Below are 16,737 nucleotides of genomic sequence, written 5' to 3' on the forward strand. Positions count from 1 at the left end.
TGTATTCTGTTTGACTGGTTATGGTGAATATGTTTTTTAAGCCTTAATCTCTTGAGACTCCAATTCCAGAGCTACGGATAGTGGAAATTCCTATAGTTGATGATGCAGTGTCCATCCTATTTTACTGCAATGTGCAGAACAGTGTACTTCTCTTTTAGATCACTTAAAATTACAAATACAAAAATAAAACAGGTAAAATAAGTCGATGTGTTTTAAATTATTAAATCTGTAACAGACCAGCAAGAGGGAAAGCTGATCTATAAATGATCCTCTCTCATGGCATTGTATTAAACTAGCCAGACAGAGCAGACATAAGAGACAAACTCTACAAAGTGGCATCTTTTACAATGTACAGAAAGATCTGTATAGCGTTTTGAACCATTTTTTTGCCCAAATCACAGAATATGACAGTACGACAAGTTTCTGGTCACTTGGCAGTTCTCTGGTATGCCATCTTGAGAGCTGGGAGCAGGGCCGGCTCTAGGATTTTTGCCGCCCAAAGCAAAAACAATTTTGGCTGCCCCCCCCCCCCGTTTTTAATTACCCCCACCCCCAGCCCCGCCTCAACTCCGCCCCTTCCCCAACTCCCCAGCCCTGCCTCCTCCCCCCAGGCTCTCAAGCCTGGGAGGGAGAGCAGGGGCGCGCAAAACAGCTGTTTCGCGTGCCGCGGCCGCTCGGGATCTCCCCCTCCCTCCCAGGTTTGAGCGCCTGGGAGGGAGGGGGAGACTCCGAGTGGCCGCGGCGCGGGCGCCGCTTCTCCTCCTCCCTCCCAGGCTTGAGAGCCTGGGAGGGAGGGGGAGCAGCGGCGCGCGAGCAGCAGCAGCAGCGGAGGTGAGCTAGGGCGGCCGGGGCACATTTTTAGGGGCGGCATTCTGGCGCCGGCCATGCCGCCCCTAAAAATGTGCCACCCCAAGCACCAGCTTGTTTTGCTGGTGCCTAGAGCCGGCCCTGGCTGGGAGGCTGGAGAGTTCCCAGCCAGTGCTTAATTTGTGCTGTGGCTCAGCCGCAGCATCTCTTTCAATGCAAATTAAGCACTGGCTGGAGGCAGCGGGGCCCAGGGTGCCATTTTCCCTAAGGCCGGGCCTGACCAGGCCCAGATAATTTGACACTGACAGAAAGCTATCCCTAGTCAACTGATCCTTATGTACATTAACAAAGTCTCCCACTGCTGCAGTGTATTAAATAAATACTCTTAGACGTTTGATCTTCCCTGCTTTTAGTCTCATGAAATTTCATCTTTTAAAAAAAGCCTTCAACCCAAGTTGAGGCTAGCAGTAACCCCCCCCCCCCTCTTCCGCTAGAAGAGGTCTCCTTACTTCGCCATCCCTTTTAAGTTAATCTGAGTGGCTGTTTTCATCTAACTTGTCCTAAATATAATCAAAGCCAAACAAAGAGATCTTTGTCACTTGCATGAGAAACTGGCAAGAGGGTTGTGATGACCTATATAAAAATTTAACCAAATAAGTAAGTAAAATATTTGAATTTAAAACTAGACAATACTTTCAAGCTTAACTCCACTGGATATCACATGATCACATGCCCAAGACAACATTTTCCAACATGAACACTCATGGCTATTGGAAAAAGTCAAAAGAAAACCAAACAATGTTCATGGGCTGATTTTGTCTTTAGCTGTAGGCTGGTTTATACAATATATGTTGTGACTTGGAAGTGAGGAAAGGCAGCTTCCCACCAGACTTGTTTGTAAGTTATTAATAGCTCATTGACAGAAATTACTGTCTTAGCTGACTTATTTTATTGTTCTGTAGATGTACATTGATAATCTTAATATCTGATCTGTTTCTCAGATCAGATATTGAGTAGATATAAACTACTGTATCTCCTAATGCAGTTATTTGCCAGTCACCATGTTGTGTTCTAGGAATAAGAATATACTGCGATATGGTAAATGCTTTTGAACGTAAGCCACAGTGAGTCTTTTGTCTTTAAAAGCATTTATTAAATATTTGTGGAGTCTCAACACTCCCAAGGTAAGACTGCATTATCTTTATCTTATGGATGAGGATATTTCGAGAGGTTACGTGACTCACCCAAGGTCACAGCACGGCTATGACAAATCTAGGAATAGACTCTCAAAGTTCCCTGCTCTAACCGAACAGGAGAAAACACACCTGTGGTTGTTACCAACTAAAAAAAGCCTCAACTGGTTTGGCACTCTGTTATAAAACCTGAACCTAGGAAACGCCAATAGTTCTCAACTCACACTGCTGTCTGGGAGCGGAAGGTACTCAGCCCTTACAGAACACCAAGTCATTCTGTCCCATCACAGAACTGGGATGTGGAATGCTTAGGCTGTGCCCACAGGGTTGACACATGAGTGGTGTGCAGCAAGTCATACTTGGAAGACAGTCATTCTGGACAGGAGGCAGATTCTGAAGGTATTTGGGACTGCAGTCCTTCAGGTTTAAGAGATGCTTAAGGTGCATCTGTTTAAATTTGTCTTTGAGATAGATCACTTTTTTATTACTACTAACTATTTGTGACTAGGGCAATAAACATATGTATGCACACACACCCTATCCGTTACATCACCACCACACTTCCAGGCTTCTCTGGGGGAAGATATTGCCTCTTCCAGCTTCCTTCACATTGTTTTACATCTTAACATTTTCATGTGCAATAAACTATCTTCTGATAAGCCTAAATATAACAAGTATAAGCGACAACAACACACGTGTGTCTCTAATCAGTACCTTTAGTAGCAAGTAAGGCAGCGTCACCTCCAGCTCTGCTATCTGGTGTGCTGGATCCTCATTGTCCCCATGGATTTCCAAGTCCTCCTCTGGTATTGTGTCCCATTGCCCTTGATGGGCTGCCAACATATGCACTAGTTCATACTGCCCGGGCAGCGCCAGACTAATCCGTGTTTGTGTCCCATGTGTGAAGCGGATCCGCCGCCTCTTACAGTTCTCCTCGCTGCTTATTTTGGTGGTGGGTAGCAGCTTCTCACCCAAAAGCATGTTTAGTAATTGGCATTTGGCATTGCAGTTCTGACCAAGGATTAGAAGGCATGGGTGCCAGTTCACTGTCAGCTGGAGGTACTCCTCTTCATAGTGGGGGAAGGATAAGGAAATCAATTGTCCTAGAATTCAAACAAAGATTGCATTAGGAATGCTGATTAACATATGCAGTAGGCAACCCTATGAATGCATGCCCTACAGTTCTGTATCTATAGTCAGCACAGCATTATTTTCAGAAAGGTGCATGCCCTGTAAGGAACAAAGCAGAATCCCAGCCAGACACTCATGTTTAATAACACTAAGTATTTACATGTGTTTTGCACTTTCAAACTAATTTCACCCATTCAGGGCTTGTACTGAATTAATACCAACAACAGAAGTTCATTGCACTTCATTTTTGTGAAATTTAGGGTCTCGTTAGGAAGGATCTCATCACTTTCTGTATTTACTAATCAATTGAATAGAAAGTTAAATTGGAATTAAGAGATAACACTTTGACAAGATCCAGGCAAGCCTGGGGAGTGGGTGGGGAGGTGGTTGAATGAACAGTTACAACTATTAGAAACGTCAAATGATCTTTGTAATTGTAATTTTGTACTTCTACAGAGTCTCAGGAGAGAAACTAACAAATCTCAACATCCCTGGGCTAGCCACCCCAATTTTGTAGGCTGGATAATGGTCCTAAGAGGGAAGTCACTCGGCCAGAACAACATCCCAGGAGCACTGGCACCTGGTCCCCTATTTTAACTGCTAGACCACCACCTCCAGACTTAACATTCTTTCTACCTTCACCTGCATACAATATATTCCCTCACCTTGGCCCAGCATGTGAGATTCACAGATCAGCTTATTCTAGAGTATCCCTCAAGATTTGTTATAAACCCCCAAAGAAGAGTTCAGAGCAAAGCAACTGACAGTGTATTACAGCAAGTACTTGAAGACAGACAACACCCAGACATCCTTCATATGAAAATAAGTTTTTAATGGTCTTTCCTCAACAAGTTAAAAGCCACCCCTTGCTTTTCCTATTAAGAAGAGAGAGGAGGAAACTAGGAAGGTTGAAATGAGGCACCTACATTTACTGGTGGTAGTGTACGATACTGAAGTGTGCTAGAATAGTGTTTCATCTTGGGGCTTCAAAACAAGATGTAGTGACAGAGTTAAGAATGCCATTAAGCATTTTGCAAACGCTTCCCAAGCTGTGATGCCCTGTTTGAACAGAATGCTCTGAGTCATGCACTAGAAAAAAAAAAAAAAAAAAAAATCCAACAAGCAATGAATTGGTTGAAGTTCCCCCCAGCCCCACAAACTAGAATAACCTGACTGTGTGTAACACATCCAAGAGGGTTACAAGAAAGACAGGCTTGTTCACCTTCAAAGCCTAGGCTCATTGACGTGGGAAGTGACAATTTCTAAAGATTCTGGCTGTAACATCAAAGAAGTTACAGCAATGCCACTGTAAAGCCTCCCTCACCGCTAGATATTGGTACATTACAAAAATGTAAGAAGGAAATTAAATGCTTTCACATCTGAATAAGACAGGATGCAGTGTAAGCAAGACCCTGTTCATGGCTGCCAGTGGTAAATATTGCATTGTCGTTGGAGAGTGAGCTGCAGTGAGATTGTCTGAAATAATTAGGGTCTACTTTTACTTTAATTTCACTGACTGATTTTTTCCTAATTTATAAAGGGTGGGGTAGATGTGAAGGTCAAAGGTCAGGCTGAACAAATAAAAGTCACAAAATAGTTGAGTTGGGGAGTGGGAAGAAGGTCCACACTGTAGTTGTGAGTAGCCAGATATTGATCCTTTTTCTTCACTCCTCTGACTTTTGTTTCAATACTGGAGGTTGAGTGAAGTGAAGAGAATAGTGCCACATCATGCAAAATTAGTTTACTTACCAAATAATACTGATTTAAACACTACATATGCTTTAACTTGAACTTTAGTCTAAACTGCTTTATAATCAAAATTACTACAGATTGTCTATTAAATATCTGCATCTCCCACACAGTAGCTGTGGCATTTCTTGCTGCCACACCCTCTCGCCTTCTCATTTGAGAAGTCTGAATTATTACTTGAATACCTGATCCATTAACGGGTTTCAGAGTAGTAGCCGTGTTAGTCAGTATCAGCAAAAAGAACGTGGAGTACTTGTGGCACCTTAGAGACTAACAAATTTATTTGAGCATAATAAATAAATTTGTTAGTCTCTAAGGTGCCACAAGTACTCCTCGTTCTTTTTGCTGATCCATTAACCTATAACTTTGTCTGCTCCCCCACTTATACAATAAGGCCAACACAAGATGCTCAGCATAACTGAAGAGTTACTCCTCAGCACTGGTTTTGGCCCTTTTGAATTCCTGGTTAGTACGAGATAGTTTTGTCCTATACAGTCTGCCCTATAAACCGCATCTTAAGGACCTTTGAGTTACGCTAAATCCAACTACAGAGAAATTCTAGATGGTATAAGAAATTGAGAAAACTGATATGGGGCCAGATTCTCATCTGGCTAAGGCAGCATAGTTCCATTGTGTTCAAAAGAGCTATAGTGATTTAAACTAGCCCAGAATCTGGCCCACGTTTTGGATGAGATTTGAAAAGATGGATATATAGAAAGATTATTCTAGGTAGTGGGATCTGCATAGGTTAAGATTCTTGCACCAACAGTACACACAGAAACAGGGAAGAGATGAGTGCTAGACTGGTGGTCAGTAGCGAAGAGCCAAGATCCATGAGATGGGGGGGAGAAATCCATGCACAAAGTTTTCAAAACAGAGGCAAATTTAAATTAGATTCTACAATTAAGGGGCAAGACACCTCACAGGGATGTGCTTTTTCATACTGCAAAAGAAAGCACAAGTTAGGGATAGTAGAAGTAAAAGGCATGAGACGCTTGTCAATAAAATTCTCACTGCCCCTTTACTACCGTCATTTCTGCACAGCATATTGCCTGGACAGTAACTACAGAGTTTACACTTCAGACTCCGGCATGGAGCCAAGACAATTATGACAGAACAGAGCTTCTTCTACTCCACCCCCGTCCCATGAATGCATCAAAACAGGACAAACTACTGATGTCCCGGGGGGGGGGGGGGGGGAAGATAGAGATCCAATTCAATCTAGAGTTAGTCTTAAAATGGAAATTAATGAATGCACAAGACTTGTTAAGGGTGGAGGAGGAGGAGGAACAACTTTACCCTGATAAGCAGTGTCGTATGACAAAATGCACCAAGCTCAGGCATCAAACATGCTAAATCGATTTAGAACATAGGTGAATTTGGGGAAGGAATGGCAAAGAAGAAACCTTTCAAAGCTGAAGCAACTTCTTACAATTAAAGCATCTCCACATTATTCTGGGTTTGTTCATGTATCAATATATTCACTTTGTGCACCCATAAAGGTACTAGAGATCTTTCTTTTTATGAACAATGGAAGGATAGTCATCAAATTACAAGGTAACTTGATCACCTGTTTCTAGAAACCTGAGCAGATTCAGACAGTGAATACTCATGCTGTTTGAGTGCAGTTATCTCGCCAGCCGTCCTGACTTGAGCTTCAGTCAATTCCCAAATGGCCTTATAATTTTTATCTTTCCACTGAAAATGCAAGTTTCTTGGCTCACACTAGCAGCTTACTAATGAAGCGCAATGGTAGCATAAAAAGTCAAATGTACGTTATAAAAACTGTTTCAAGTATTAAGGTCTAACAAAGTGCCCCACGGTTGTATTAGTGGCCCATGTAGGCTCACGCTGCATATGCTCCAAAGTTATTAGACAACAGATTTAATCATGTAGGGACAAACTCAGCTCAGACTGGCTTTCACTGACATAATACCAGAATCTAGTGTATCGATAAGAGCTTTGCTTTCATGGCTTTAATCGCAATTTAAGATAGTCTAGTCACCTGAAAAGACACTGCCTTCTGGGACAGCCAAAGCCACAAGATGTAATGCAGGAGTTCCTATACAGGTTATACAGTATGTTTTACTGCCCAATAACAAAACACCATACGAGCTACAATAGTTTTACAATGTCATGTAGTCATTTCAAAAGCGTGACACTGAACTAGCTTACGGTGAAGGCTAGAGAGCTGTTGATTTCTCAGTAGCAAAGCAGGCAACATCCAAAATCAGAGAGAAATTTCATCCATTCATCTTAGTATTTATTTATCCCTTGCAGCACTGCCCAGGAATGTTTTTCAACCTTTCAGCACCAGTAAAGCTAGTGCCATCACCCTCTACTTGTAATGTGGCTTTGCCCTTGGTGCACAGCCACATTACAACCACTCTTCCTTATTTTGATCCACGTGGTCTTTGGGAAGCTAGAAATGGTTCAACATGCAGAAAGCCTACCAAGAGCAGTCAGACAGGGCATTCCCAGTGAAGAATCTTGAGCAGTAGAATACCGTGGCATGGAGTCAGGCAGAATCCAATTCCTGTATCTTCAGGTCACATTGCAAGATTCCTTTAAGAAGTGAGCGGGAGGAACAGCCATAGATCACTGTAGCGACATCTTTAACCGGAGAATTGACGAGAGCTTGATTCCTGTCCTAAAGTTTCTTTAGTGTAGTCTAAATACTATAACGATAGGCACCTTAAGCAATTATATAGATTTTCTCCATCTTTCCAATACTATACAATCCATCCTTGTCTGATGGATGGGATAACCATCCCCATTAGGAAACTGAGGTGTAGAAAGTTTAGGTGACTTCCCCAAAGTCACAGAGCATGTCAATTGCTAAGCCAGGATTCAGATTCCTGCCTTGTGGCCCCGTGGTCAACATCACGGCACTAGTCAAACAAAACACAGACTTGGTGTTCATACTTCGTTTGACCTTTTCCCCCATTCAATCTCCTCTAGATTAGAGGAAAGTCCTTAAACTAGATAAATCCAGTGTTACAGATGGATCTGTTTCAAACTGTCCACCCAGCAAGAGCTAACAAGGCCAGACCCGAGAGGGGGAAAAACTCAATAGAAAAAAACCAAAATCTTTATCCATCATACTGTTCTGCTCAAAAACAGTTGCGTGAAGTATATTCCTGCTAGAATCTTGCCGAACTAGTGCTTGGGAATATATGCTCTAAGCTACTGCACTTCTGTTTCCAAGTGCAGGGCCTGTTTTTATTTTTTTATTTTTTTTTTATTTTAATTTCATTTCAGCCTTTTTGTCCAAGAGGAGCGCCCAATTGAATCTGCTTCCATTCGAAGATCTTGTATATTATATACAACATGTTGTTCAAAATGTTGAACTACACTGGATTTCAGATTTGGCTTGCGAGTTACTACAAATATCTAGGTCAAGTGAACATGTTTATTGTAGAAATTTTATGGACCAAGTCTCTCATATGCTACTTTGTAAAAGGTTTTTCAGTCCTTTTGTTAACAAACGGAACCGCTTAGGGCATATGGCAGTTACTCAACATTTCACAAGAGTGCTGAAACTTCGGGAAGAAAAAACTCTGCTGATGCTTCCAGAAGTTTATGGAGTCCTGATTATTTGCTTGACTATACATTTAAAGTAGTAAGTATGTTTTTGTCTTAATTCAACCCTTGCCAGCTATTAGTGAAGATAATCTGGACCCCGAGATACAGTACGAAATGGGGTTCCACCACCATGCTACGGACCTGCCCTCTCGCCCTGGAGTAGCAGTGGTAGAGCCCCTGCCACGTTCACCTTCACCCAAGAGGCTGGGGCAACAGCATGGCAGCCCTTTCCTCCCTCATTCCTACTGTCAACAAGAGTCCTCTGTCCCTAAAAGGCAGGGGTGGGACACTACACTTAAGCCAGCAGCCAGGATGGACTGGCCAGACTCACTACACTCTTCTCCTCCCACAGTAAAAACTTGTGGCAGTGAGTCTTGGAGCCCAGGTCAACCGAATCAGATTCACATTACAGGGCTAAAAATAGCAGTGTAGACATGTTTGGGCTCAGGCTGGAACTTGGGCTCTGAAACCCAGGTGGGTCTCTTAGTCCACGCTCTAGTCTAAACCTGAACATCTACACTGCTTTTTTTAAGCTCCGTAGCATGTGCAGAGTTCAGCTGACCCAGTCTCAGACTCAGTGCCACAGTCCTTTTTTTATTTTGTGGTGTAGATGTACCCACCGCCTCACCTGATGGGGCAGTGGTAGTGCACCCCCCACCCCCAGGAGCACTGCATATTGGTAACCCTACAATGAGATGAACAGGACAGTTTACCACACTCAGAGCTATTGTCTCAGGTTGTTTGGAGATCCAGGCAGACATCCATGCATCAGTTACACTTAAGTCACATTTTCAAGCTTTTTTCATAGCCACGAGGGCTAGAAACTTGCTTTGTTTTACATGGAAGCCAAGATTCTAATGTAACCACAAGACTTCAGCAGCAGCAGCCGCCAACACCTAGACATGGGCCTGTAGTGCCTATTCCTCAATTTAAAAAAAAAAAAAAAACCACTGTAAAGCCAGTGCAGAGCATAGAACAAAGAGCCCCACCAAAAGTTCTCAGAGTGGGACAGTCCTAAACCATATTTCTCCAAACCTAGCAGATATTTTCTTCCCTTCTACATCTCCATTTCTCTCCTGTTCAACTCTAAAGCATTCTGGGATACGCTTTCTATAACACTCCATACAGGATGATACTCTATATTGAATAAAAGCCCTAAGAACAGGGAAGTTTGGAGGAAAGTCACTACCTATTTTGGTCAAGTTTCTCTCAGACTTCTGTTGCCAAAGTCAGTTGAAAAAACAAAAACAAACCAATCTGCACTAGTCACACAGGCTGATGGCTATAAACCATCCACGTTTTGCAAGTGTTGGGGAATGCTGACGGGGTTTGCATTTATCACTGACAAGAGGAGTGTAACATCTCCAGTATATTGCTGGATTAAAGATAGGTGGCGTTCTCCCTTCCCCCATCACTGTATCTCTCTGCACTTAACCAAAATTAACCCTCCAGCTTCAAGGAAGTCTTTGGAGAAAAGAGAGAAGTAGAAGGCATAAAGCCACCTTTTCAAGCAGCTCTTTACGTAGTGTTTTTGATTTGCACCTCAGACTTTAAACTCATATGCTTAGATTCAGACCCTTAAAAAACAAAAAAAGTCTCAATCGCCATGCAAGCCATTAAGCCACACAACCCCCTTGTCACCTACATCAAGTATCACTGTCGTACAGGCAGCTAGACTGTAACACCTTGGGCTAACCCTCAACGCCAGAAATAAAACTCAAGAGGGCAGATTCCAAACCTGCTGCTCTATAGCACCAAAGATAAACTTGTCCTCTTAATTCCATCAAATATTTGTAATTAGAAATAGTTGTTGCAAGACTGAATTGGAAAATAAAGTCATTTCCTGTGCTAGAACTAGCTTGACTGGCCAGGGACAGTTTAATACAAAGACAGCATGCGCAGTTCTCTCTCATCATTGTCTAGCAACTGTGCCCAACAAAAAGACGTGGTGGAAGGCACCCTACGCCAGAAGGGAGAATTGCTACAATGCAGTGTTTGTAATGGGTTGTAGGGACAGGAAAGCTTAAGTTCTCTAGCTCTAAAAGAAGCACGGACAACCTCACTGTCCACGAATAAAATGGACATCATAAAAGTTCAGGACAAAAGCCTTACACCTACAGTAAGTGTGTGAAGGACATGCACAAAAAGGTAGAGTTTAATTCATGCCTTGCTAGTAATTTCCTACTACAACATAGAACTTAATGTGTAAGTGCAGAATATGGGAGCCTTAATCCACTGTTGATATGTCAAATTAAGTGAGACATCACAATCAGGAGAGGCGAGTTTCAGGAAAGGGTACAGCAAAACTATTTATTTTTCCTTGTTGGTCAACTCACATAATTTACATTCCTACAGATACAGAGCAGCTAAAATTCAAGGCTAGCCTTCAATTCAAGTCTTGAGTTTAGACAGCTTTATTTTGGTAAGATTTCATTTCTACAACACAGGCCCAACATCAAAACAGAAAAGGCTTCCACAAACCATTTTTTCAGTTAATCAATTCCCTAAATCTAGATTCAGGTAATTAGCAGATGGCATCAGTAAAATACTGATAAGCAAAATAAACTTTTTTACATGATGGTAGCAAAATGCATGAGGACATGTTCCTGAACAAGTGAAATCCCAATGCCACACATGAACTGATCTGGTTATCTTCAGAGGCATTTGTTATTCTAGATAAGCTTTGTGTAATTTTAAACTCAACAGTGGACAGATTTTTTTAAGTGTTTACATTAGTATTGCAAAAGCCTTGTTAGAGTCTAAGTAGTTTTCCACATGAGCAGGCAGATGCTCTCCAGCCCCTTATTGAATTGTAATTTATCCAGCTCTGAGAAGTAGGCAGAGCCTTGCCATTAAAATTTTGCTCTGGCACCCAGCAAAGAATCTTATTTGCATACCATCTATTATACATTTAGAGAGTGACCTATAATGGTGAGAGGGAAGCAGCCACAGAAGTGACCCAAATATTGCCAGTGGGCAAAAAAAGCTTGTTAACTTAACATCTGCTACTTTTCAGTCTGCAAGTTTGAGGCCTTTGTGTGGCACAACCCACCACCACTTTACAAACGTCATACACTGTTATTTTATATATTATAGTAAAAGCAGCGGTTCTCAAACTGTGGGTCTGGACCTCAAAGTCTGTCACAACCCCATTTTAATGGGGTCCCCAGGGCTGGCTTAGAATTGTTGGGACCCAGGGCCGAAGCCCAAGCCCCACCACCCGAGGCCAAAGCCTGAGTGTTTCAGGCCTGCATGTTGGGACTCAGGTCACAGGCCCCCCTCTTGAGCTTTGTCCCACTCCCCCTGTCTCCCCAGTCAGTGGGGCTTGGGTGGGCTCAGGCGTCGGTCCCCCGTCCTGGGATCGTGTAGCAATTTTTATTCTCAAAAGGGAGTCGCGGTGCAATGAAGTTTGAGAACCCCTCGTAAAAGCAACTGCCCTACAATGACCTGCTTAAAAAAAAAGTTTGTTCTGACAGACTGCTTGCAGCACAAGATTGGTACAGAAGAGATGTTGTTTGCATCCTGGACATCAGATATTCTGCCCTAAAATTACCTTTGCTTCCATTCTGTCATTTGTGGTGTGCGTTGTGATATAAGACAACCTAGAAGCAGGAAGCGTAATAGCTGCCTGGTATCTGTGGTTAAAACCTCTGCCACAATAATAAGTCTGAAGAGTACATTTAAGAGAAACGCAGAGCTCGGATATCCAGTTCATCTACACAAAAAGATCAGAGCAAGGGCTATTTATCTTAATTATAGATTCATGTCCAAAAATAAAAAGCCTTCTCAGGACTTCTCTCGCATCAATACCACATTTTGCTGTAGGAATGTTGTATAATTGCTGCTCATAGAAAAAACAAGGAGAACAAGCCAGGGTACATTCCAAAATGCAATTCTTTAGGGAAAATAGGGTGCCATATTTATGGATAACAAGTGATGATTAATTGCCTGATTTGTAGTTTGACAGTTGACAGTTAAGATTACATCCAGCACAACCTAAATTAAACTTTGTTTTCCCAATAGTTCACAGAAGCAGACCATAAATCACACCTACATCTTATCCGGTAAGCTCTTATAAGCCTAGTAGCAATAGCCTGTCAGTACCTGATTGGTAAACATCAAAGGAAGAGACAAAATGCTGCAGAAACGATGCCATCTATTTTGTCACTAACACCCTGTCGATAATGAACCAGTATCCTATGCCAAGTGGTTGCTTTGCAGCTAGACAGAGCACTGTGGACTTAACTTGTAGGTCCTGACCACTGGAAAACTACAGAACCCACTTTTTGCAAGAGTAGGGAGCATTGCCCAGGTATCCTGGTCCAACTCTAGCTTGAGTAGTTTGCTCACCTAATAATTTCCCTTTGAGTTTCCATTGGATATGGATTTCTTCTACTTCCTGCCCTAAGTTACTATAGAGTGGTATTGTTTAAACAGCTGTTGTATCCAAAGGTCTGCACTTCAGTGGCAGGTCAAGTGATTCATGTAGGTATCACTTACAAAAGTTATGCAGCATTAAGGACAACAGGTAACAGGTGTATTGATAAGGCTCAGGTATTGGGTTTAGTTTCAGAGACACTTCTCACAAGACTCAATGCATTTCATAACATTTTCCCCTACAAGAGATTAAGTACACTTGCATGTATGTGCCAGTAAGCATACCCCAATATTTTGAGAGAGCACTGAGAAATGATGTGGTGCTAATGTTCAAGAGTTTTTATTGTTCATCCTTCAATTGACAATCAGATCAGCAACACCAGAGGACTTCAGCAATGCAAGACCACCATGAATACCACATGTCAATACATGAGCAGCAAGTTCCAGCGGACATATGAAGTAAGACTAGTTAAAAAGAGTTGGCTTTGAACACATTCAAATTTTTGATAAGGTGACCTAAGGAAGTTTTTCATACATCAAATTGAATCAGACATGAGTATAATAGTCTTAGGCCTTGTCTACGCTACCGGGGTAAGTCGACCTAAGTTATGCTACTCCAGCTACGTGAATAAAGTAGCTGGAGTTGACATAGCTTAGATTGACTTACTGCGTTGTCTACACCACGCTGCGTCAACAGGAGAAACTCTCCTGTAGACTTCAGTACTCCACCAGAACAAAAGGAGTAAGGTGAGTCAACATGACTGCAGAGCGCTCCCTATTTAGCGAGTCTTCACTAGGGCACTTTCTATATACACAGTCTGGATCATCATCATCGCCCTAGAGATATGTACAAGATTCCCCTTCAACAGTACCTACCAACAGTAGCTACACATATGCATTCCAGGGCAAAATGTAGTCCTTTAAGAGTTAAGCAGCTCCAATACTGCACAACAATTACAAATACACTTGCCCCCAGTTCCTTTATGCGTGTGTGCATACATTTAATTCAACCTTTTCCACAGAAAAACTGTGTTATCAACATGGTATAAAAGGTCTTCAGTAGACTCTCTAAAAAGCCACCATAGACCAGATGGCCAGTTAGTAACACAAGTGAGGTGTGTGCTTTTGTAACAGGTTTGCTATGAAGAGAACCTGCTTAAACCAACAGCTATTGTGTTCAGCACCTCAAATCCTGAGGAAACAATGAGTCCTCTGATATTGACAAATATTTCCCAATATTACTAACTTAAGTCTGTTAACATTTAACAAAAAGGGCTATTATTTTAGCCTACATTACAATACCTTTCCATTAATCTAATTTACCCAACATCATTCAGATTAGGGGCAGCACAATTTGTTAATTAGGTATTAAGTGTCTAAGCAAAACAAAGATGTCAGGTTTACCTGTCCATAATTCAGATTATTAAGTGTACAACAGCAACGTTCAAGAAGTCTTACTTTTAAGAAGAAAAAAACAAAAACAAAAAACACACACCTTTCCACCATAAAAGTGAGGCTCACAATATGGACACCACTCCACCCCCGATCTACAACGCTTCCCCAACTCTCCCAAAGATTTGACCCTGAAAATGGAGGAATGCTCAAAACTCCATGAACTCCATTAGGGACTTAGCTATTGGTACTGATTTTACACAGATGGCCCTCAATGATGGGTAGCGGTATAAAACCCTCAGATAGAAGAAATGAATCATTTCTCAATATTGAAAAACTTGAAGCTGTATCTTGAATACCAAAAAAAGGCTAATCGTGTGTTTTATGTCGTTCCAGAATTCATACCCACGACAGACTAGCTTCAGCACTAACTGCATTGAAAATTTCAGCCAACTCTGGTTAGCAGCTTGCAAGACATTGGGTTTGAAAGTTCTGAGACAAAGCAATAAGTGACTCATGTCTTAGCATAGTTACAGACCTACTGCACCTTAAATTGGAATGCATCCTTGTTCTACCAAGGCCTAGCATGAACATATCAAACTCAAACACTGCATACAAAGGCACCACTGCAGCTGCAACACTCTATACCGCAGGACCTTGTGAAGACATGTTCAAACAGTTTGTAAGGATTCTTCCAGACTTTCTTTGACTAGTGCAGAAAGCTATCACACGTGTATGTATGCTCTTGCACACTCACCCCTCCACACCAAGACATCAATAAGGTTACAATACAGCAGCCTAACGAAGATGAGTTACCGAGTGGATCAGAACATGCCCAGTTCTACAAGCTTATATATTCTCATTCTTCTTCCTGCACATAACATCCATCAGTGACCAGCATCCATTCAACAAGTTAATTTGTTACAGTCAGTGTAAGTGATAGAGCCAGTGAATTAAGTCAACTACCATACAGTGTCAACTCTTGACTAGAGTATGCATGCTCAGTGCAAACTTGGAACCTACACCATAAACAAAAGACACTCATAGCACATCTGATACCAATCTACCACCAGGGGCTTAATTATGAAGGTGCTTTCTGTGCTGTGTTTACACTGGACTGAGATGGCAAAACTCAATTCAAACAAGCCTCTAAACAGTAAACTCACTAAGGACAGTCCTTCTATAAATATAAATAGGCTTGGAAAGATTAGATTTTTATCAGTAATTGTTAGTAAATGTTGATTTCACCATACACACACACAAAAATATTTTTATCAATAACTGAAATCTACGAACAGGCAAAGTAAAAAAAATGCTGCTTGAGAACTTAAAAGTTAAGTAAATTTACTTTATATATTTTGACATGTGACGTTGACTTTTCAAATCTCAATGTCTACATTGTTGTCACATACACAATTTCCCACAAATGTGAAAATTTACATCAATAAAAATAGGGGAAAACCACACAAAAGTATGGGTTTTAAACAACTGTGAACGTTTAAATTGATAAAAATAAAAATGCTTAAAAATCATCAATAGTATCAGTCAAAATTATATTAAAAAAAATTGCATTCTACCAAGCTGAAATATAAACTGCACCAGATTGATATGGTAAAAATAGTACTGAGACTGAAAGACACTTGGGGCAAAGAAATCAAAGGGAAGGTTCACACAACCCTCAGAGGACACAGATGCAGTTGGTCCGCATAGAAAGGGTTCAGGATGATGGGGGAATCTGAAACCTCAATTGTTGTAATAAGTCACTGGTACATCAGATAATTTCTAAAGCTATTTACTAGGAAACTAGTGAACCAAATCCAGAGTACTACGGATGATGAAGTACATCTATGGCAAAAGCAGTTACTCTGATTTTACTGGGGGAATTTATACCACATCAGTTGATGTTCTAGGACAAACTTCAAATAAGTACCCATAGGGTAGTTTCCAAACATGTGGGTCCTATTTAGCTTTTTGATGAAAAAAAAATGGCCAATTCAGGAACAAGGGAGTCTCACCAAAATGGACTTTATAACTCAGAGTCACAACTACTTGGCAAAACAAGTCTAGTTTGCTTAGGGCATTTCTTCACAGGTTACAAATCAACTCACACATGCACCCATCCCCTTTAAAAAAAAAAAAAAAAGCTAGAGTTTCTGCCGCACACTGTACTTGCACTGTCCTTAGATTGGCATCTTTGACATTCACTTTTAGAGATCATTAGTGCATAAATAGGGCAGAATTTCACCTTCACTCTTGCAGTTATCCATTTCTATGCAAAGTGCACAACTTGGCTACCTGTGGCTCATCTCATTTCAGAATACAACTGTGTTCCCTACACTGCCAGTTATAGTTTTGTAAATCAAGCAATACAGAATTTTTTAAAAGCACCTTTTCTATATTCTAGGCACCCAAGACAGAGGTTAAAAGTATAAGTGAAGTCATGAAGAAAGTATCAGTTCCACAACAAACCATATGAGGTCAACACACCTCAGCAATAACGGTA

The 16,737-nt window shown here is 41.4% G+C and overlaps 1 protein-coding gene across 1 annotated transcript in view; it reads right to left on the reverse strand.

The window, feature by feature from the left end:
- The window catches only part of DSTYK (dual serine/threonine and tyrosine protein kinase), a 59,392-nt gene that overhangs the window by 34,369 nt on the left and 8,286 nt on the right, over positions 1–16,737 (reverse strand). The window contains 1 exon segment of the mRNA XM_065403752.1: positions 2,715–3,103. Coding sequence (XP_065259824.1) covers positions 2,715–3,103 — 389 coding nt within the window.

This window comes from Emys orbicularis, chromosome 4 (assembly GCF_028017835.1).
Source record: "Emys orbicularis isolate rEmyOrb1 chromosome 4, rEmyOrb1.hap1, whole genome shotgun sequence".
In the NCBI taxonomy this organism is placed as follows: domain Eukaryota; kingdom Metazoa; phylum Chordata; order Testudines; family Emydidae; genus Emys; species Emys orbicularis.